Raw genomic sequence first — 21,049 nt, 5'->3', positions numbered from 1 at the left:
AATCATAGGTTGCTTTGGTTGGTATTGAGTTACACTTGTGGTTCATCGCTATAGCTTGAATTGTTCTGGCCATATCTCCTATCTATCGGTCGTTAGATCTTCCGCAGCCAGAATACTGATATTAATGAACTTGCGTTCAACTAGACAGAGTATGTCCACATAAATGTTCATTTCATTGACATCGTAATATACTCCAATTCCACTAAAGACTAGAATAACATCACGAGACACAGGCTTGAGTACAAGAAAGATGAAAGTCCATATTAAACTGGAAGGGATGATACAGATGAATGTTTATACTTATATCATCAAAATCGTGCACATTATTGCATGGAACAGGAAAACGTATAAGCTTGCAGAATATTTCTCAGGAAACGGTTAGGGAAGCTTGGGCCTTGCGATCATAAACACATTTCTCAGTTTACAAAATTTCAACTAAAATTCTCATGTATTAATTATTGATATGCATATTTCTATAACTTCTACGTCAAAAGCTTAACGTCGTTTTCTAATGTGAATAAACGATGTCCGTATCTGAGCTAACAAAAGGTAATCGCAATTTCAGTGACAATTTCATGTTTTGGTGCGTGTCTATAGAACTTGCCTAGACATCAGCCAGTTTGACGAACAAGGTGTCATCTTCAAAACGCATTTCCGCTTGCACTTTCCGTTTATGCAGCTGACGTCTGATCAGCATCGTGCAAATGTATGTGGACCAAAAGTTGCCTGTAGTTGATCTATAGTAACTAGTCGCAAGTAGTGGTCTAATTTACGTTTGCGAGTAAGCATTTTCGTAGTAGTTTGAAATCGTGGCTTGGAGTTGTGGCCTTTGAAAACGAGCATTGACATGTAAAACTATATATGCTGTGCTACTTGAACTGCCAGCAAACTTGCGGGATTGACCACTTTTTTACTGAGATGTTTGACTGCGGGGAGTGAAAAGGTGCTTAGTCAATAACGCGGGCTGAACGATAACTCAAGACAAACGGCAAAAATGTGGCCATTATATAGATTTATATAGATTTATACGGTACGGTTATATAGATAATATAATTTTACAGAATTTTGCCCTCAGGCTTTATCATGCATTGTGTACGAAGCGAGCATTTATGAGAAAAAAAACGTGTCATATGTTTACAGTTGAAGTAATTATTTTATAGATTTTTTTGCAATAACTTTCACATATTCTTAAGCTTAGGATTTAACGTCTAGTTTCTAAATCTGTTGTTGCAAAGTGACAATGATGTACGAACAACTGATGAAGCATGTTGGAGAGTTCGGAAGTTGTCAGAAGTTTATTGCTGCTGCAACATGCATGGGCTATTATGTTATTGGATTGTTCCTATTATATAGCGTTTTCATTCTTTACACACCGCCACATCAGTGCAACTTTGGTGGAGCGAACAATTTCTCAAGCAATGGTTCAATTTTAGAGTAAGTACTATTCAATGTCTACAGTAATGTAGTGGTAGAAGCCAAAATGCCAATCTAAGAATCTAGGCGATGCAAAAAATTATTCGGGTTTGTAGCTTTAGCTTTATGTAGGATATTCATTGCAGGATGGAAAGTAACTTTGACAGTTCCAATGAAAACAAAACTTTCTCGAATAGCAACCTGCATTGTGATGATTTCGTCAAAAAGCACGGTAAGATAAATTTAGCCGGCAAGGGGCTATAGCGAGATAAGCAACGTAAAGTTTGAATACAGCAAAACAAAATATTTTTACTTTGTTAATCTCGTTTTTGAAGATAAATATTTTATGTCTGATAGTGATAAACTTCTCCAATTTTAATGTAGCTGAAAACTATGGCTGTAGTTTTAGAAAAAAGTATTTGTAAAGTTTAAAAGCGAGGTGATAGACTGTTTCGTATTAGACCAAACCCAGCATTTTTTCCAATTAGATTATAACCAACCGCAAGAACGTTGCAGAGTCACGTGGAAATATAACACCGAGAAAGGAATAACGTCAGTTGCCACAGAGGTAACGCTGCCGTAAGAGCGTATGTTATTGTACAAGATTTGCAACAAAATGATTATTTCTGTACAAACCCTATACTTCGACCAGAGGGTTACAGTTTCGAGATTTAGACCAGGATATACTGAGCCGGTACACGTGGTTTTAATCCCTAAATGCAAAAGTGCACGTCGAAATATAACAAAATTTCTACCAGTTAGGAGAAAAATTAATAGGCATTAAGTTTGACGCATAGCATTAATATCGTGAAAAGTAAACCTTGAATAAAACGCCTTGTTTAATTAATTAATAATTAAAATAATTAATGTTTACTAGTTTCATACACCACGCCGTCCTATAATACATGACCAAGTTTTATTAAAGGTCGATTAGCTGGAAATTCTAGGAAAAGTCAAAACATTACAACCTTTTGAAAAAAACACTGCACGCTCTTTGATGATCGTTTTCAGTGAGCGTGTTCTTGGTCCATATATCCTGGTCCTTGCAGTGCTGACTTATCATCATACGTTCAGCCCATAACATGTTTTCATAGAAACCCTGAGCAAAATGTGGCATAGCGATATAACATGTAAATTATATAGATATTATTTGTAAGTTGAATAGCGCAGAGCTGACGTTATTACCCTTTTCGACAGCATATTTTTCTGTGTTGTAGTTTGGCCTGGTGTGTGAAAGAGCATGGATGAAACCACTAATTCAATCGATTCAAATAGGAGGTGTGATGGCGGGATCTTTACTTGGTGGAATTATCTCCGACAGGTATTTCTGTTGGCACTAACTTTAACAAAACTTTTACTCTATAGCAATAAAGATTTCTCTCAAATCATATACGAGTCAAATATTTTGTATTAGATAGTGTAATTTTGAGTTGTTTTTTCTTTGTTATTCTACTTTAGTATTAGTATCTTACTGACTTATGAATCAATTATAATTATCACTATGAAAACTGAAACTTTGTTGTTTACACATATTTAGAATCGGAAGACGACGTACCATTATTCCTGTTGCTATCATTCTGGTTATATCCGACTTTCTATTGGTGATTATGCCGTCTATTTACGGGATACAGACCTTTATTTTCTTTCTGGGTTTTGCATCAGCAATACTTTCGACAACTTATGTCGTCATTCGTAAGTATCCATGCTTGGACAATAACAACGACTAGTTTATGACAAATTACTAAGTCATGACTCGACGTTTGTGACTCGTCTCTCTTGACTCTAAATTTTCTTTTCAGTCCACGAATACACTCCAGCTCACGAGCTAATGCTCCTTGCATTTTTTCAAATGTCTTGTTGCTCCTTTGGGTATGCCACCATGTCTTTATTGCAGTTCCTCTTTCCAAATTGGAGGCATATGACGATTGCGACCGGTGTTCTCGCCTCTCTTATGCTATTGCCAACTTTGTAAGTGTTATATGGACAAGAAGTGGATTGGCTGACTTTGAGTGTGTTGTAATAATTAAGATGAGCGTTTTTGTAAAACTTTTCGATTTATAAAAGAGTCTGAAAAGGACATTGCACTCAACAATGGCTTCATCATAGTCTAAACCCTTTTTTTGAAGACTTTCTTATAAAGTTCTTATATTTTAGATTTGTTTCGGAAACAGTGAGGTGGTCATTAGAAAATCAAAGCACAAAGAAAACCTTTCAGTTGCTGAAAAAAATTGCCGAAATCAATAAAGTTGACTTGTCTGATACTCAAGTAATGACGATGCTTATAAATGCAGAGGAAACGAAAAGAAACGTAAACATCTTGCATGGTTCATTGTAGAGAACTTTAAAACGTAAAAGGCCTACAACTATATACAAAGTATTACTAACGCAATATTTTTTTGTATATTTATGAAAACTTTTGTTACAGGAGTCGGAAAAAAATGAAAGAAATTCAAACTATTTGAAAATTCAATCGAAGTTTACAGATACATATCTGGACCTCATAAAAGTCCCGATTTTAAGAAAACGAATTTTAGCGCTTGGCTTTGCGTGGTAATACAACAACATTTAAGTATAGACTTGAGTAGAAATTAAAAGGCTTACTATTAGAAAAGACTTGAAAACACTAAAAGTGAAACAAGATAAAGTTTATATAAACACCTTATTTCTAGGTTTGCAGCTTGTCTAGCTTACTATGCTTTTGGCTTCAATACGGACAATCTTGGGATCTCCCGATATTTAGGAGCGTGTTTGTCCGCATTGATGGAAGTTCCCGGTGATGTTATTAGTTTTTTCATGGTGCGCAGAATAGGCAAAGTAAAAACATTTGTAACAGTGTCATTATCCTCTGGAATACTTTTTCTTTTGACCGCAGGCTTGCAGAAAGGTACTATATATCCTACATATATTGCGTCGCATGTTATCGTATATTATGTGTCAATATCTCGTATATGGCTGCAGATAATAAATTTGATATTGTTCTTTTTTACAACATGCATTTCATAAGCAAATTATTTAATTCTGTATAATTAACGTTGCATGTAAATTATCAAGTGTTTTATACAAACCTGTAAGGTAACTTACTGTTTATATGGTTGCGTTATAGTAAACGTATGGGCGGGGGCGGTTAGTGCCATGTTTGGAAAATTGTTTTCGACCATAATGTATTCTCTTGTCCTTGTGTCCGCTGCCGACTTTTTCCCAACGAGTTTGCGAAATCAAGCGTTTGCGGTGTGCTATTGCATTGGAAGATTTGGGAGCTTGTTCAGCCCGTTTGTTGTGTTTTTAGGTAAGATGCAATGTGAACGGCTCTTGTGAAGAAAGATTTTCGTTGTAATATACCATTATTGCTAATTTCTAATTGGGTCTTTTATGGTTATGGTAATATATTTTCTTATTTCTATCAAGGAGAAAATGTCTTCGAGATCTTTCCATTTATTCTTATGTCGGTCGTGGTGTTTGCGGCAGCTATTTGCTTTTACCTTTTACCAGAAACCTCAGGAAGACCTTTGCCGAGCACCATGCGTGACGCAGTAATGCTGGAAAGGTGATGGCTGCTTAGTTCCAGTTTTTTCCTGTTTGTTTGCTTAATAATATCACATTTTACTTTCGTCTTTGACATTGCAGTGATAAGACCAGCTTCATCTTTTTTGTATGTAATCCCTTACTTATCTTTTGTAATGGCTGCTGACTAGTATTGACCCGATACAAATGCTTGTATATTTTAGGTATCGTTTGAAATTCTGTTGTTGCAAGGAGAATAAAACCCGTGCGAACGTTGATGAAGAAACCAGAGTTATGGAGATCTAGTCTAAAAATGATAACTGTTTATAAATGTTTGGCAGTTAGCGCCACGGCACTTGGCAGTTTTTCGTAACTGTGTTTTCTGTTTTGCATTCCTTTCATACTGCTTCAATGATCTCGTTGCTTAGTTGCTTTTATAAACGCATTTGTCAATCGCGTTTACGTTCAATTTGTGTTTTGATTCTTCTCTGTTCAAAGCATTTTAGTTTGAAGTTTTTCATGGTTGTACATGTTGGTTTGCTTTGCTGCGTGCATGCGCTCACCGACAAAATTCGTAAAATAGCTGTTATGCTGGTTGCAAGTTCACCCTCATTCTTAACCATACTATAAGGAGTATTTTATAAAAATTTGGCAGAGTCTTTCAAAACAAAGAAACTTACAAAACACTCATTGACAAAAATTTATTCCTAATTTGCTTTTTTTGCTCTGGATTGACTGTAATGTAGGGTTTTGCTCAAACGTATAGGAGCCGCAAAATGGTTTCTGTAAACGAGCATATATTGCTTACCATAAAATACACGACACAGGACAGCTTTATCTTCAAACGTCAAACTACAGTATGGTTCACAGCAACTACAATACAACTTCGTGGTAGTTTTTCGACTCGGGAGCAGTGCCCTATCAAGCAGACATTTATGTGTCAATAATTATGAGCAACCTTATGGTTTAGCCTACATTAGTTAAACGTATTTAAAAACTAAAGGGTTTTATTCGCCGCAGAAACCTGACGTTAAGCGATTTTATCTCGTGTATGACAACAACTTAAAAAGTAAACGTTGTACTTGGTAACATTAAAATTTTGTTTGAGTTAAATGAAACATCCTCATTTCAAACGGTAATATCTTTTCAAAGGACTAATCGTTGAACAAGATCAAATTTATCCTTTATACATTAATGGCGCTACTGAGCTAGATTTGCGTTTTAGGTTTGTAGATTGTAGGTAAACTTGACTTAATGCCATGGAATTTGATGAAATAATTTCTATATATAGGACAAAACGTTCAATGAAAACAGCATAAAAGTTATTTTTGTTGTTTACGACTTATACAGTCGTTCGCATTTTATTATGGCAATATAGTGCAGTGCAAAAGCACGGGTATAAAGAAACGTGGCAGTAAAATCGTATTGCAAAACACGAAAACTTGTTCTTTGAGATCCACAGAAAAGAATGCTAGATCATTCTCCAGATGTTGATATTGACAGGATTCGGCCGATCTTCAATATTACTTACAACCTCATCCGTATACTGAAACATACAAAGGTATTGTTAGACACATGAATAGTAACAAGCCCACATATCCTCCAAACGGTTTATCACAGACAGAATGTTGGAAAAAGGATTTTTCTCCTGAACTACTTCAAAGCACCATTTTCAAACTGTGGCAAAATTTCAGCTGGAACATATCTTACCATTTACGCATGTTGGATTGTTGAGTGGGCAAACACATTGGTTATTCTGGCAAATTTTTGGATATTGACAAGGTTGGATGCAAGTATTTTGGTATTGACCTGAAATTCAAATTAGGTTTATAAATGGGGGATTGGTAAAAGCTTGAAAAGCCTCTAAAGTCTAATGCAACGAGCCCGTTTTACATGTTGTTTTAATAGCGAGCAGGGTGTATGGTATGATCGGTCTACACAGCGGATTGCAGGGTGTACAGGCAGGGTGTACACCAGTGATTTCCAAACTGTGTGCCGCGAATCTTTTTGAAATTTTGGAAAATAACTGTATAAATATTTAAAATAAGACATGATGCAGACAAGCATATGCGACTTAAAAGCGCTCTAACTGCTTCAATAGCTGATAAAAAAGCACATGTCCATCCAATAAGCACATCCATCGCATTAACATGTGAAAATAAATTTTTTTAAAGCAACTTTTCTTCTCTTGTAAGTGTGCCGCGAGCGTTTTATAATCTTTCTAGTGTGCCACAAGCTGAAGAAGCTTGGGAACAACTGGTGTAAACAATGGGTCTACGCAGCGGTTTTGATGTCAAAATAAAGAGAAAATTGATAAAAATTTTCTCGACAAGAGTGAGAAGCAAAGAGGATTATTATTTCGACTTAAAAATAAGATTTAAAAATAATATGGAAACTGTTACGCGCATGCTACGCAAAATCTCATGAAAAGAGTTTGTAAAATGACCCGTGCGCTGCGACATATGCGCGAAACGTTATAACCTACGTCAGTTAATTAACAGTAACCACAAGACAAGAAGCAACAAAAATTTGCTTCTTGAAATTATTTTTGTTACTAAAGCTTTATAATTGCCGATTGTAGCGTTTGGTGGAACATTAGCGATAAGTTTGATTTGATGAGTTACTGATGCAAGTGTCTGCATTCCACCAGACACTTTGCGTAAAATCAACTTGGTGATCTTAAAGACACCCTTCAAAAATCGAGCTTGATAATTGCCGATTTCTTACCACAAGTAGGGTTGCCGTAAGGGCAAACGCAGTTGGATTGTGCTGTGAGTTGATTATATTGGCAAACTTTTGGAGGCAAGCAAGGAAACGGGCATTGAGGCGACGGAGGAGGGTATTGGTTGTTTTGACCTGAAATTTAAAAGTAGTTTAGCTGCTGCTTATATGAGAAGATGGCCTTAGAAGTGCCTTTAATAAAATGCACAAGTCCTGTCATATCCGACGTAGTGCGTGTCTATCCTAAAACAAGTCTGGAAAAGTTCAGACACAAATGCATTACAAAGACACCAGTGATCGTCGTAAGTTACACTAACCACAAATCTACTGGTCGCACTTCTTACCACAATAGAGCTGGCCATACGGACAAGCGCAATGGTACTGCCCGGTCACAGAATTAACTTGGCAAGTTTGGGGCGGGGTGCAGGGCTGACTGCAAGCTGGGAAAATACAAGCATTTAACTCTTCATTGGGTCGCCACTGACAAACCCAACAATTTTCGACTCTTAACTTAAATAACGTAGACGTCACCAAACGAAAAGCAGTGCAAAGCAAATGTTTGCTAATTAGTAATTATACAATTATATTCATTTAACTTACGGTGGTGAGGGTTAGCAACTGGTCCAGAAGGTGCAAATAGGTGGTTTCCGCCTTGTGGGTTGTATGGGTTGTAAGGGTTGTAAGGGTTGTAAGGGTTATAGGGATCTAAGCAAAACAATAAAATCGATTTAAGCATCTGCAAAATTTACAAAACAATTTTTTGATTTCTTGCTATGTTTGTTTAGACAAAATATTTATTTAATACAAATATATTTAAATACGGATTTTTATGCATTTACATTCGTAACATCGTAAGTAATTACAATGACAGGCGACGTTAGCGGCACCAATGTGGTGCGCATTGTTTTGTAAAGTTACAAGATCAAGTTAATGTCCAAAAGTTATCGCTAACATATATTACAGCAGGCCTAACAGTTTCATAAACCTTTAACAATTTGCTTTGTGCAGATAATTTCAACAAAGATATCATATTTTCTATTCCATTCATCTATTTGCCGGTGTCGTGCCAAATTTGTTCCGCGCATTGTGACGTAGAGTTTGGGCACGACTCAACGTAGATGGCCCTTGAGTTCAAGAACAACTTACAAACAGCAAGAGAATAAACACAAACTCATCCAGATTACAAGGTTTTAGCTCGAAAGAATTGCGCTGAGTCATTTGACATTCTTACGTCACAATGCCCGAAACAAATTTGGCACGACACCGGCAACCATTTTCGTTATTAGCCTTTATATACTGTAAGTGCATGATTATTATGCTTACTATAAGGGTTCTGTCCACCTGAGTATCCCGGGTTGTAACCTGGTGGCGAGTAGGGGTTTTGACCATATTGTGAACCCAAACCGCCAAGGAACGGTAAAAACGGCAAGCTTACGTCTTCACAGATTTCAGAAATGAGCGGAAGCACAAAAAGAAGATTATTTAGACCTCCTCCTTGTTGAGTCAAGCCAGAAAGCGAAAAATAATGAAGAAGAGAATTTCCTCCAGTCAGAGGATTTCCACCAGTTAGAGGATTTCCACCTTGGGTGCCGGTGAGGTAAGGTAAAAGCTGCCACGGTATACTCCCGGTTTGCCCTTGTCCTCCTCCGTAAGATTGACTGAGTAAAGTATACAAGTAGTAGCACAATAGATTTTGCTCGTCGCCTGCACCCTGGAATAAGCTGAGCAAGCCGTACGGGTTCTGAAAGAGGTTCCCCAGGCCTCCTCCGCCATTTGACGGTCCTAGGAGATTGAAAAATCTTGAGGTAACGTTTCCATCATCACTGTCACTGACGTCACCCGTGCTGGTGTCGTCTTGAGCCAATGCTAGTGATACAGCGGTTAAAAGCAAAACGTAGAAAGCTAGATCCCTGATCATGTTGCTGCCAATGAATGCACAAGACCAACACTGCACTGCTTCAACTGCACTCTTTTGAACGATGGTGAGCAAAATGATATTCTCGCCAAGCTATCCGCTTTTTATTCAGATGATAATGACGTCAAACGCCCAACTAGTGTACCTCTTTTTCTGCCACTGGCGTGCTCTCAAGGCTGGAAAAGTACCTAAGTACGGCGTGTTTCCGTGCGTACCACGGCTTGTGGTTAGACGGGCCGAGCAGCGATAGGATCTCTTTTTTTTAAATATAAGTTTCCATGGCTTTAGCTGGTTGTATTTCCTCTGTTAAGAAGACCTTGTTTGCAGTGGAAGTATTAGTAGCAATTGTGGCTAAAATGTTTTAATGAAACGCGAAGCTGCGCAAAGCGGTTGCTGGCAAAAGAACGTCACTAGTTTACTTGGGTTTTGCGCATTTGGGTTTGGCTGAGTAGTTTTATAATTAATAAAAACTTATAAGTTAAACTAAAGTGCAATTTAAACAATTCCAAACTAGAAAATATACTTTTCAGTATTGTGACTATGGTGGCCGTAAACTAATTTTGAATGGAATAGTTCGTTGAAACATTAGGCTACCATTACAAAGAAAAGATAAAGCCGTTTAGAAACCTTTTTCGTTCATTCAGTACTGTATTCTACTTTGAAAATAAACTTCCACTATCTTTTGTAGATGGCTTTAATTTATAGAGGGGTAAAATCCCCACCACGTCGTTGGTGGTAGTAACCATGGAAACAAACCAATTTCTTCTTCATAAAAACTAAAAACCTTACCTGAAAGGCTTTATACTGAAAACAAAAATAAACAAAAAAGGTGCTTCTACTTCATTCAAGATTTATTAGCAGTGTGGTGAATGAAAAAAAAACATCAACAGCAAAACGACAAATAAACGCTCAATTCGAGAAAAACAACTTGCGTTACGTAATAGATTGTTAGCGCGGTCTTTGCCACAGATTGCAATATTCTGTTGCAATCATTTCAGTTTCAGGATAGTTTTACAGAATGATGCTGAAGCTTCTTTGTTGTTGATAGATTCATTTTCCGAATAGCCCTGAAACAAAACAAAATTTCTTAAAAGTTGATATGAACTTAAACTAAAACAGTTACTGCGCTAAACGTTAAACTAATTTCGTCACACAAATTCAAAAATAATTAAAGACATGTTTAACAATGATATCTCACCTGGAATAACATTATTGTTGTTATTGTTGTTTACATTGGGATTCGAACCCACTCCTTGCGGACTGAACGGGTTGTAAGGTTGGAACGCTTGCGAGCCCCCAAAGCCACCTCCTCCCAGCAAAGGAAGAATTTGAAGGAGAGACAATTGGTTATCTGCTCCGCAAAACAGCTGCAGGGTTTGAAAAAGCTGAAAAGGATTCTGTGCCCCGCCGAATCTACCTTGAGGACCTAGTAGGCTAAAAAGACTCAGAACGTTTGAAGAACCCCCTCCATTCGCGCCGGTCAAGTAAGGAAGAAGCTGGAAAATATTTTGGCCTCCGAGTCCGCCTTGACCTCCGAAGAGGAAGGGGAGCAAAACCTCCATAACGTCTCCTTCGAACAGATTCCCCTTAGTCAAAGAGTTCCAGTAATAAAGGAGTTGCAGAAGATTCTGTCCTCCTCCTAGTTGTCCGTTTTGTCCAAGAGATGCGAGTGCAAAGATGCACAGTGGGCTGTTGCCTGTGGAGTTACCGTCGTTGTTATCGAACAAACCGAAGAGCCTTTGAGTTAACTCTGCATCAGGATCACCGCCGTTGTTCACATTCGAAAAGGTGTTGAAGCCACCTTGGCTGAGTGTTAAGCCGAAGACACAGAGCAAGCAGATCGAAAAAAGTAACAATTTCGCCATTTTTGGAGAACTTTTGTTGACAACGTATTGCTCTTTGCTTTACAACTTTTCGAACTGTATCATTTTGCTAACATCCACCGTCTTATATACAGCGATCCGATGGCATATGTTACGAAGACTGAGTAATAGATTTTGCACCAGTGCTGGCGTGTACAAACCCCAAGAACGGATACATTTGTCAGGGACAATCTACCAAGCACCGGCTCAGAAACATTTTGATAAGATAAGGTTATGACGCAAAGTTTTGGGGATTTCTGTGGTACTGCCACGCCCAAGCACAACTTTCATCATGATTGTGATAATTTATTCTACATATAATTGACTTGAGACGGTGATAAAAAATTTCACTCAAAATCAAAATTTTAAAAATAAATTTTCTTTGATCGATTAAAGTTGACATAATTTGCTGAATTTTTATAAGAACTTCTCGCTTCTTTCCGGTGAATTTAGATTTTAGTTGAATAACAAGTCACCACAAGAACAATTATTTTTAATAAAAGCGATAACCATCAAACTCTTAGGTTTTGTGTTTACAGTTACTGTTGTGGTTTCTTGGGAGGTAGACGGTACACAATTATTGTACCAGGCACTCAACGCACTTGCAAAATTGCGGTCACCAACGTAAACCATAAACGTAACAACGCTCCAGGCAAAGATGACATTGGATTGAACGAGCAACAACTCGAATAAGTAAAAATATTAACAATCTGGGTGTGTTCCAGGTGCGTCAGCTTAAAATAAGACTTATGCGGTTTTACTGATATTTAAAATCCAATGCAACAGTACCGCTACTTACAGCTAAATGGAAGCGTAAGTATGCCACAGGCTTATTGGTGACCTATGACGATATCAAAAATATTATTTAACAAAATTGCTTGGTATGTAGCATATTGTACATAGCCTACACTTTGACTCCATACAATTGACTGCAGTTGACTCTAAATTGGTATAGATTAAATGGATATATGAGCATCATTGCACAGCGATTTGTTTATTGTATATCATCTTAACAAACGAGCACTATTAAATAATGTTTATTCAGTAAATAATATCTTATTTTATCAATATTTTTAGTACTTCTAAATTTTGCAAGAACATATACTGTTCATGGCGCTCACGACGCCATTGTTGACATGAATAAACTTAATTTTTTGTCGACTCATGTGCAGTGTCATTGCCATTGGATTCATTAAAATGCTATGCCTTCTATTAAAACTGAATGAAAAAGTTTTCGGTCTCACTAGATTCACCCGATGTTAGTATGCCAATTTCTCTATTTTGGGTTACTTTATGTTTCTTCTTCTACTTGTTTATGTCACTGTCATCACCTTTACCGTAGATAAAATTTAATCGTGCCGACGTGTAGGACAACAGGGGAATACCCAATGGGAAAAGTAATAAACTGCTTTATACCCAAAAGTGACTCTTTTCAACATGAATAAAATAATCCATTGGAATGATAAGAAACAGTACACAAAGGTTTTGCTAAAAGTAACAATTCAAGCAACAGCAAATTTAATCTTTACATAAAATTGAAGGGTGAGAAACCGCAGACTGTAACCTGGATGAATAATTAGGAAGCGAAAGCAAAAGCTTACCCTGCATGATCCGTAATAAATGTGGGAAGAATCCAATCCGATTAAAAAACCTTATGGTTGAAGTTGAAGCAACGAATACAAGAATTATATTGGTTATATTTCGTTAATTTAACTAACATGTTACGGACATAAACATTTATCTTTCTTCGGAGAGAGTATAAGCAAATAAATTGTAGAATTTATTGTGCAATGAATATGTATACATAATTAGCACGGAAATACCGGAACAAAAAAACGCAAAAAATACTCATACCTGGTAGGAATCGAGAAGGAATATCGTAATAAGATTTTTATGATCTTGAACTAAGGAAATCCCCTTCTCGCATACTACATTAGTATTTATTTCCAAAAAATTAAAACCGAAAGTTTCACTTAAAATATTTTTGAAATATGTTTAGGGCAAGCCTAACAATATATTTTGTAGATGTGTAAAACCAGATTAACAATTAGCAAATAGCGGGGTTATTATTATTCTGTTTAATAGTAACAATGGCTTCCAATGAATCTATTAAAAATGTTTTGGTGGATAGAGTGAACGGCACAAATCTTGATCTTGAAAACTTTGAGTCCAATTATCTTAAATGTGGACGGCCAGTGATAATTCAAAACTATCTATCAAACCTTCCATGCTCAAAATGGTCAATTGAATATCTTCTAAAACGAGTTGGAGACAATCAAGTAACTGTGAGAGGAAGAACTAATGCCAATGATTACAAAGTTAGTTTTTTAAATTAGATCTGCCTATATATATTTTGTTTGGAGGATTTTATGCTATGTATATGCTATATTTATGCTATTTATTTTATGATTTTATTTACTTTAAACTTTGCTTCAAACACTGGTTCTGGATAGGAAATTAATTTTATCGTGGCTGCGTAACCATCCATTCCGTTTAATCACATGTGCACATTTTGGTTCAAAAATTATGTTATCCAAGCCTGTATGTATATAATGTACACTCAGCCAAACTACACCAGCAGAAAGGCCTACTAATTTTTTCCCCTTTCACATGTGTCATGTAAGAAATTCAAAAACTTTACCATTTCTTACTCAATTTTCAAACATTGTTCTTCTAGCCTGACACTATTGTAATCAAATTAATGTTAAGTCTCTTTTGTGTGAAGGGCTGATTGGGAATGAATTATGGTTTATAAAAAAGAAATTATGGTGTAAAATTCCTCAATACTTGATCCTGATATGGCGGATCGAAATACTTTATGTAGGATGTTATATACTAATTTCACGTTTACGGTAAACTGCAACACACTTTACTCTGAATAATAATATACCGTGCAGCGTTGTTATGCTAATGACACAAACTGATCATCGTTTTGAAGCCACATTTATTTGCTCACCATCAGATACTGACTAACCCATTAAAAGACACACATAATGTTTATATTTATTAAAGGTGTCCAACAAAGTGATAAAACTAGATAAAAACAAATGTTAAAAGGTGCTAGTTGATACCAGGCTGCAGACTCATTTAGACAATAATGAGTAACAACACAATACATGAGAAACACAGTTCGTAACGTATACATATTGTTATTGATTTTACATAGGCTACTCTAATTTAGCAGCTGATATAGTAAGATTAGGCAAAACTGAATTGTTAATTATGGAAAAAATGTACTTTTATTCAACGCTAAGGTTTGGAACTGCTTTACCTCTCAATATGATGCGACTTAATTTTCATAAAATACATATTTATGTATTTTCTTAATTTAGAACCAAGCTGTACGTTTATTGTCTACTCCAAGATCTTTCTATACATTTGACACTTTTACCATGAAAGTTCTTATTGCACTATACCACAAGAATTGTAATGACAAAAACATCCATCTAATTTCAAATTTCGATTCCGGTTCAGGTTATATACAGCATTCACTTTGACATCACACTTGCAAATATTGTCAGCATGAAATATTGTCTGGAAGTGTGAAGTGAAAAGTCTTCTGTGCATCAATGTGGTTATAAAAGAACAGAATAATTTGTGGGCTAAAAGCAATGCTGCAGGCTAACTAGAATGTATGTGTAACACATAATTTCTGTTAGGACCAAGACATTGTGCCCATATAAGCAAATTATCATTTCTAGCAAAGCTGATATAGTCAAGTTCAATTGTAGTATGTTATGTCAATGTTACTGTACATAAATATATCAAAATATTTTATACATACGGCATAACTTGTTGTTGCTCTGGTGCCAAAAAATCAATGACCATCATCAAGCAGTAAATTAAATTGCAATAAATTATGTTGTATGTTACATCTTGACTCTTATTTACAGTTTCAGGCCATGATAAATAAATGTCATGTTTTTTAGGTTGGAGTTGCCTATACAGTGAGGGAAACAACGTTTAAGGATTACATTCATGATCTTCGTACAAGGAATCATAATGGACAAACGTCTTACATGGCTGTGCAGAATATTAGCAAAGTTTTTCCACAGCTTCAGGTTAAAACTGTGCTCTGTTGTAATGGCGTGAACCCCTCGCTCCATCAACATGTTATGCATTGCTTTGAATGAACAGAAATAATAAGTTGGGAGTTGTGACAATCACACACCTATATATACTGTATAGGTGTGTTATTTTTTTGAAATGAATATTTTCTTTCAACCTTGTATCCTAATGTGCTTAGGAAGAGTGTCAGTTGCCCAGTTATGTTGGGAAGTTGCACAATGGACCATTTTTATGGGTCGCTCGTGAAGGACATTATGGTAATGAGCAAAATTTAAGTTTACTTTATGCCTTGATTCAATCAATAGATTTTCTTTTATTTAAACATTTGTTGTACCATATTTTGAACTATAAGTAATTATTTATTAGTGGTTTTTACTTTTCAAAGCTGTTAAACTTCTTGTTACTTTGTCAACTCACAATCAGACGTAGTTCTGCCAGAGCTGTACACATTCTCAGACTTCGCACGCTTACACCACATCACATCTTCAGTGTTGGTCAAACAAGAATACATTTATTTAAAATGTTTACAGAATACTGTCATTACGATCCAGATGCAAGCCTTTTGATGATGATTGATGGAAGAAAACAGGTCCGATTGTTTTCATGTGCAGATCACGAGAAGCTTTATCCCAACCCACTTGGGTCTAAGGGCAAAACCATCCAATCACAGGTATCCTCCACAGTCTATAACCTCTTAAAACAACTGACCATGGCACTTATGTATCTTGTCCTACTGTACATTTCATTACAATTTGATAATAGAATGAAAATTTACTTTTCTGTTTTGAACATCCACAATTAAAATGCTTGCATTTACTCCGGTTCTAGTCTTTTTGCTTCATATTACACTCTCTTTCCAACATTATGCTCGTAAAACTTTGCTTGCTTACATATTTCATTATTGCATCTTTAGGTGGATTGTGATAGCCCCGACTTGAAAAAATTTCCCACATTCTGTGAAGCAATGTGTTATCACTGCGTGTTAAACGCTGGAGACATGTAAGATTGTATAAACTTGTTCTGATGTGCATTTAGCCAGCGTTTTTATAACCATGAGTCTTGACCTAAATGTGGATCGTCAAGATTGGGTTAAACTAAGGATTGCAAATATATTTTCCTCATAAGCACTAAGCAGTCACGATTATTGTAGTAGTTAAACAGTGTATGCTTGGGTAAACAGAGTTTTTGGGCTCAATGTTCCATCTAAACTTTAGGTGTTTGTGTGCGCAAACATCTGCTTCAATGCAGCTTTTGATCTGGTATCAAGAATGTGAGCTAATAAATTTCTGGTTTCTGAATGAATTATGTAACTAGCATTTATACACCTCTTTCTAATCCCTCTATCTCATATTTTCTGCTTGCGTGCACAAGTACACAGCTGAGGGAACATTGGCCGTGGCTATTGCGTCCAGCTCTTTTCCAACCATTTTTGCGTTGCAAATATTGACAAACACCACTGCATTAAATAAACACGTTATCATAATTTTTTAGAGTATTTATAAGTGTTAAATTTGTTTTATGTATAGCGTCGTGAGAAGCATCTTATATATTCTTTTAGGTTGCTAATCCCTGCGTTTTGGTGGCATCAAGTGACATCACTAACAGACTCTGTCTCAATGAATGCTTTCTTCGGAGATGCAGGAAAAGACAATTACATCCGTCGCATCATGGAAGAGCCAGTATGGCCCGCATTTCGCTATTGGCTGCTTAATATTACAGAGCAGGTACCGGCTACTTAGTATTTTCAATTCTTTAATGACCTTTTGTGACATTGGACGTTTTTCCTTATGTTGGTCTGCTTCGCTTGCTATTGGTTGTTCCATGGTAGAGTAGACAATGTCTTACGTCAACGTGACACAAGGAAGATTATTTGATTGATATTGACAACTTTTAGCTGAATAAAACCTTAAGATTTCTTCGCTTGTATCAAATGTTATACCCATTATGTTCCCTCTCCATTAAGCCGGTTAGGTTATCATCTGCATTACAATTAAGTTAAATTACAAGGCGAACTTTCTAATTTCTGCAGATCATATAATATTCCATTTTTAGGCTTTGTTCGGCGAGCTATCAAGAATTTTGAGCGTGTGTGATGAATATAGTAATATTCTACGCTGAAGCCTTTATAGAAGCTTTATCGGCCTTTTTTAAGCTCGGGTTTAATTGTCATAGACATAGTCTATTTCTTCGAGAAAAAACTGTACGTTCTTGCCATATTTAAACGTTTACTTAACTCGAAAGCTATCACATATTAACTATAATCTATCCACCTAAATTAACTGGAACCTCAGTCCAACCGCTATTGATGAAATTTACGTCACAGTTTTTCTCCGTACTCATTTTCCTATCTTTAACAACGCAATCTTCCGAAATCAAATAATCACTTCAACTATATCATAACAACGATTTTTTGCACAGCTTTCCAAACTAGTAGTAAATTGTAAATTTTCTTTCAAACAAAGTTTGCTAAAAAATGTTTTCTTCTATGAGGTTTCATGCTATAAGGCAACAGGTCTCTTCACTTTCCTAGTAAGGTGTTTTACGACAAATGAGCGCATGCAATTATCCTATACTCGAAACATGTGCGGCAAACGCCACGCTTTTCGTGTTGAAATTATAACCCAAAGTTTCTCGAAGACTGGTTTGTTGTATACATTCTTGAAGGGTCACATTGGTGCCATCTTAGCTTTTGGGCTCCGGTACAAAGTATTTATATCAAGTGAACTATTCTTTCATTGACCCAAAGTGCTCCTGCCTCGTAATAATGCGATAAATCTCTACCTGAAATGTTGTTTTGTCGAATGATTGAGTGTAATGTTTGCATTTAGTATTAGGTAGTGAGATGCCGCATAACTTTTTAAATGTCACCTTCTCTTGTTGCAGAATCGTTCTTATTCTTCCTTTCAAAGGACTCTTGAACGCCTCCCAATTTGTGTGGAATATCTTTTGCTGAAACAATTCCACGAGGAGGCGTCAGAGAACCACATAAACACTTTGGTGGACACCATAAAAACTTACTTAAATTTGGAAAAACTACCAGAGTTCAGCGGGTAAGGCATAATAACACGGTTGACCTCCTTCACAAATGACCTATGCCTCCTATCAATGACCTTTGACCTTTTTTTATCATCAGAGGAGGAAAACATCCACCTCCGTTAAGAATCCGTGGATTAAGATGGAGATGAATCCAGTGACGTCAACGTCGAATCTTTATGACGTATGCTACCTGAAAGACGGGTTTTAGACGAAGTTTGCCCGCCCGCCAATGACGTCATCTGCAAACGGGAATCCTCATTTCCTGCTACTTTGCCCCAAATACCTTTAACAGTTTTGATGAATTTCAACTAGATATAGTCGCAGATTACATTTATGAGCTTTCTTTTCATCTTGCTTGCGGATTGACAGGATATCCCATGGGATGGCGAACGTGAGGTTTGTCCCATGTTTCATGGACATTTTTTTAATATACTGAGTTGTGATAATAATAATAGAATAATTTAACCAAAAAAAAATTAGTAATGACTTTATTTGTCTTCTTCTTTATCCGCATTTATAAGGAAGGTTTAATTTTACTTACATCGTAAACTACGAAGCTCAAGCGTTAGATATTAGGAATATTCTGATCTGTTAATCATGACACGCGCATAGATGTTGGTGTTGGTATTAGTCCTACAAGGGTTGGGCATAAGACATAATGTATTTACTATTTTCTATCAATAAACTGGAGAACCCAATGCAAGGGCAGGGATGGTATGGAATAAAAATTCCTGTGTACAACTTGTGAATTGAGTTTGTTGCGAAATTGGGTGCTTAAGACGTTTCCTTAAGTGTTTTTGTATATTTGGCAACATTTTACAGGATGTAGTTGATGTTTGATTAGTTATTTGATTTTTGCACGCAATTGTAATCTTGGTGAATAAAATCAGCTGTTATGATACCGGAATGCTATTCGCCCAAACATATGCTCATTTTCAACAACACTTTTGCCGCTCTTGTTTGTAAAGTTAAAGCATTTTTCATAAAATAGAATAAACTCAAGATTAAATGTTCAATTCCGATACCACTACCTACCAAACTCATCTTTATACTACAATTGCTCAAAATTAGTTAACGAGGAAGTTTCCTATAAATCAACATCGATAAGATCAAAAGTAAGACACATGGCTTTCGAGCGGCTCGTAGCATGACATAACCACAGAATTAATTGCTCTAGTTCATGCAAGAAATAGCGGCAAATTCCGAAAACTATGTTTGCCTTCGGGTAAAATATTCCGGCCTACGCATATTTTTTCGTAAGCAGAAAGTGAGAACAGAAACATCACGAGATATTTTACCGGTATGTGCGACGACTGGTCATGTTAGCCTAAATCACCATGTGCTGAAACTTACGTAAATAATTCAGTCCGTTTATGTACACCTGAGTGATGGACACGAATGGAAATTAGGCCAAGCAGTCATTTGTGGACATGTTCTGTGTTACTGGACTGTTGTAAGATTAAGTTCTTATCGTTGGACCTAGCTTACTGTAAAGCGGAAGACTCAAACTTATATTACCTGTTTTGTATGCAAAAGGTTATGTCTATATGTATCGAGTGAGTGAGTTTATCAAGTTTGGTTTTTGAAAGAAATGAAAAACTTGTTTGACGCTGGGCCAATTTACGCTGAATTATTCTGTAAATTAATCTAATCTCGGGGGTAAGGAGTCAGGGCAAAATTCTGGCGGTGCATGAGACAAATTAACCCGAAACGTACTTTGCGAAATTTTCTGATTGAACATTGGCTACAATAGAAATTAAGGGTGAAATATTTACAACAATGTATTAAGCTTACGCAGAAGATTTAGATTAGAATAAGTACAGAAAGTACTTATTAGGGAAGAAGTAGCCAAACACATCAGTGAGAATAGATGTAGTGTAGCAATTAGTTTCATACGAATTGCTGACTAAAAATATGCCTTACTAATTGTTTACGTCTTCTAGGAATCTAGACTACAACTTCAGGCCGATATAGAGGGTATTATGACGCAATTACCAAAGGCACTTTAGAAACACTGGTTTGAGATCCACTTTTCTCAATCAGGTTTGACCTACACATTAAACCCGTTAACTTCTTCACCAAGGCAGACGTGTATCCCCACACCTATAGTGGTAAAACGTGTTTAAGATCATCAAAAACTATGTTTACAGGAGAGGCGCCGTAGATACACAGACAACGGAAGTAACCAACGCTTTTCAAGTCATTACTTTTGTTTAGTGGAGCCAAGTTTATCCAGTTTTAGCCAGTCCTAAGCCGCAACGTAATTCATCAGACACTTACCGGTCATTAAACAACATTAGGCATTGGCAATGAATAAACTGTAGTGAGAACCTATAGGTAATCTTTCAACGTTGTTATTGGCCAACATGAGTTTGGTATGTTTGCGATGTGGTTGTTTTGAAAAGTGATGCGTCTGGAAAGCACTGCGGGGCTTAATTTGGCGTTTTGTGGTTTGCATCATGGCGATTCAGCGAGCATATAGTTTCGATTAGATTTAGCGCTAACTCGGCTTTCAAAATTATAAGAAAATTTA

General features: G+C 36.5%; 4 protein-coding genes across 5 annotated transcripts; 2 read left to right on the top strand and 2 right to left on the bottom strand.

Annotated features, from left to right (window-relative positions):
• The first annotated feature begins 1,213 nt into the window (after nucleotides 1–1,213).
• LOC143449452 (solute carrier family 22 member 1-like) lies at nucleotides 1,214–5,460 on the top strand. 2 transcript variants are annotated; one of them, XM_076949663.1, is made up of 11 exons: nucleotides 1,214–1,434; nucleotides 1,560–1,645; nucleotides 1,902–1,981; nucleotides 2,631–2,734; nucleotides 2,951–3,105; nucleotides 3,213–3,381; nucleotides 3,568–3,721; nucleotides 3,839–3,960; nucleotides 4,083–4,297; nucleotides 4,517–4,699; nucleotides 4,819–5,460. In XM_076949663.1, exons 1-11 carry the CDS (start codon nucleotides 1,241–1,243, stop codon nucleotides 4,959–4,961), a joined length of 1,605 nt encoding a protein of 534 aa, XP_076805778.1. In that variant the 5' UTR covers nucleotides 1,214–1,240; the 3' UTR covers nucleotides 4,962–5,460. The 2 variants fall into 2 exon arrangements, with proteins under 2 accessions (XP_076805778.1, XP_076805777.1); XM_076949662.1 differs by having other exon boundaries at nucleotides 3,839–3,963.
• Nucleotides 5,461–6,245: 785 nt separating this feature from the next.
• Nucleotides 6,246–9,675, bottom strand: LOC143449287 (uncharacterized). Its single transcript, XM_076949422.1, has 6 exons — nucleotides 8,959–9,675; nucleotides 8,236–8,340; nucleotides 7,980–8,075; nucleotides 7,642–7,770; nucleotides 6,625–6,723; nucleotides 6,246–6,460 (listed from the first exon to the last, which is right to left on the bottom strand). Exons 1-6 carry the CDS (start codon nucleotides 9,551–9,553, stop codon nucleotides 6,450–6,452), a joined length of 1,035 nt encoding a protein of 344 aa, XP_076805537.1. The 5' UTR covers nucleotides 9,554–9,675; the 3' UTR covers nucleotides 6,246–6,449.
• Nucleotides 9,676–10,389: 714 nt separating this feature from the next.
• LOC143449968 (uncharacterized) lies at nucleotides 10,390–11,487 on the bottom strand. The gene is made up of 2 exons (XM_076950326.1): nucleotides 10,749–11,487; nucleotides 10,390–10,617 (listed from the first exon to the last, which is right to left on the bottom strand). Exons 1-2 carry the CDS (start codon nucleotides 11,413–11,415, stop codon nucleotides 10,601–10,603), a joined length of 684 nt encoding a protein of 227 aa, XP_076806441.1. The 5' UTR covers nucleotides 11,416–11,487; the 3' UTR covers nucleotides 10,390–10,600.
• Nucleotides 11,488–13,402: 1,915 nt separating this feature from the next.
• On the top strand, nucleotides 13,403–19,417 carry LOC143450587 (lysine-specific demethylase 8-like). Its single transcript, XM_076951194.1, has 8 exons — nucleotides 13,403–13,730; nucleotides 15,342–15,473; nucleotides 15,659–15,737; nucleotides 16,011–16,150; nucleotides 16,394–16,479; nucleotides 17,039–17,204; nucleotides 18,364–18,530; nucleotides 18,614–19,417. The coding sequence occupies exons 1-8, from the start codon at nucleotides 13,503–13,505 to the stop codon at nucleotides 18,663–18,665; spliced, it is 1,050 nt and encodes a 349-aa protein (XP_076807309.1). The 5' UTR covers nucleotides 13,403–13,502; the 3' UTR covers nucleotides 18,666–19,417.
• Nucleotides 19,418–21,049: the final 1,632 nt, after the last annotated feature.

This window comes from Clavelina lepadiformis, chromosome 3 (assembly GCF_947623445.1).
Source record: "Clavelina lepadiformis chromosome 3, kaClaLepa1.1, whole genome shotgun sequence".
Lineage (NCBI taxonomy): Eukaryota > Metazoa > Chordata > Ascidiacea > Aplousobranchia > Clavelinidae > Clavelina > Clavelina lepadiformis.
This window is presented reverse-complemented; position numbering and strand designations above follow the sequence as displayed.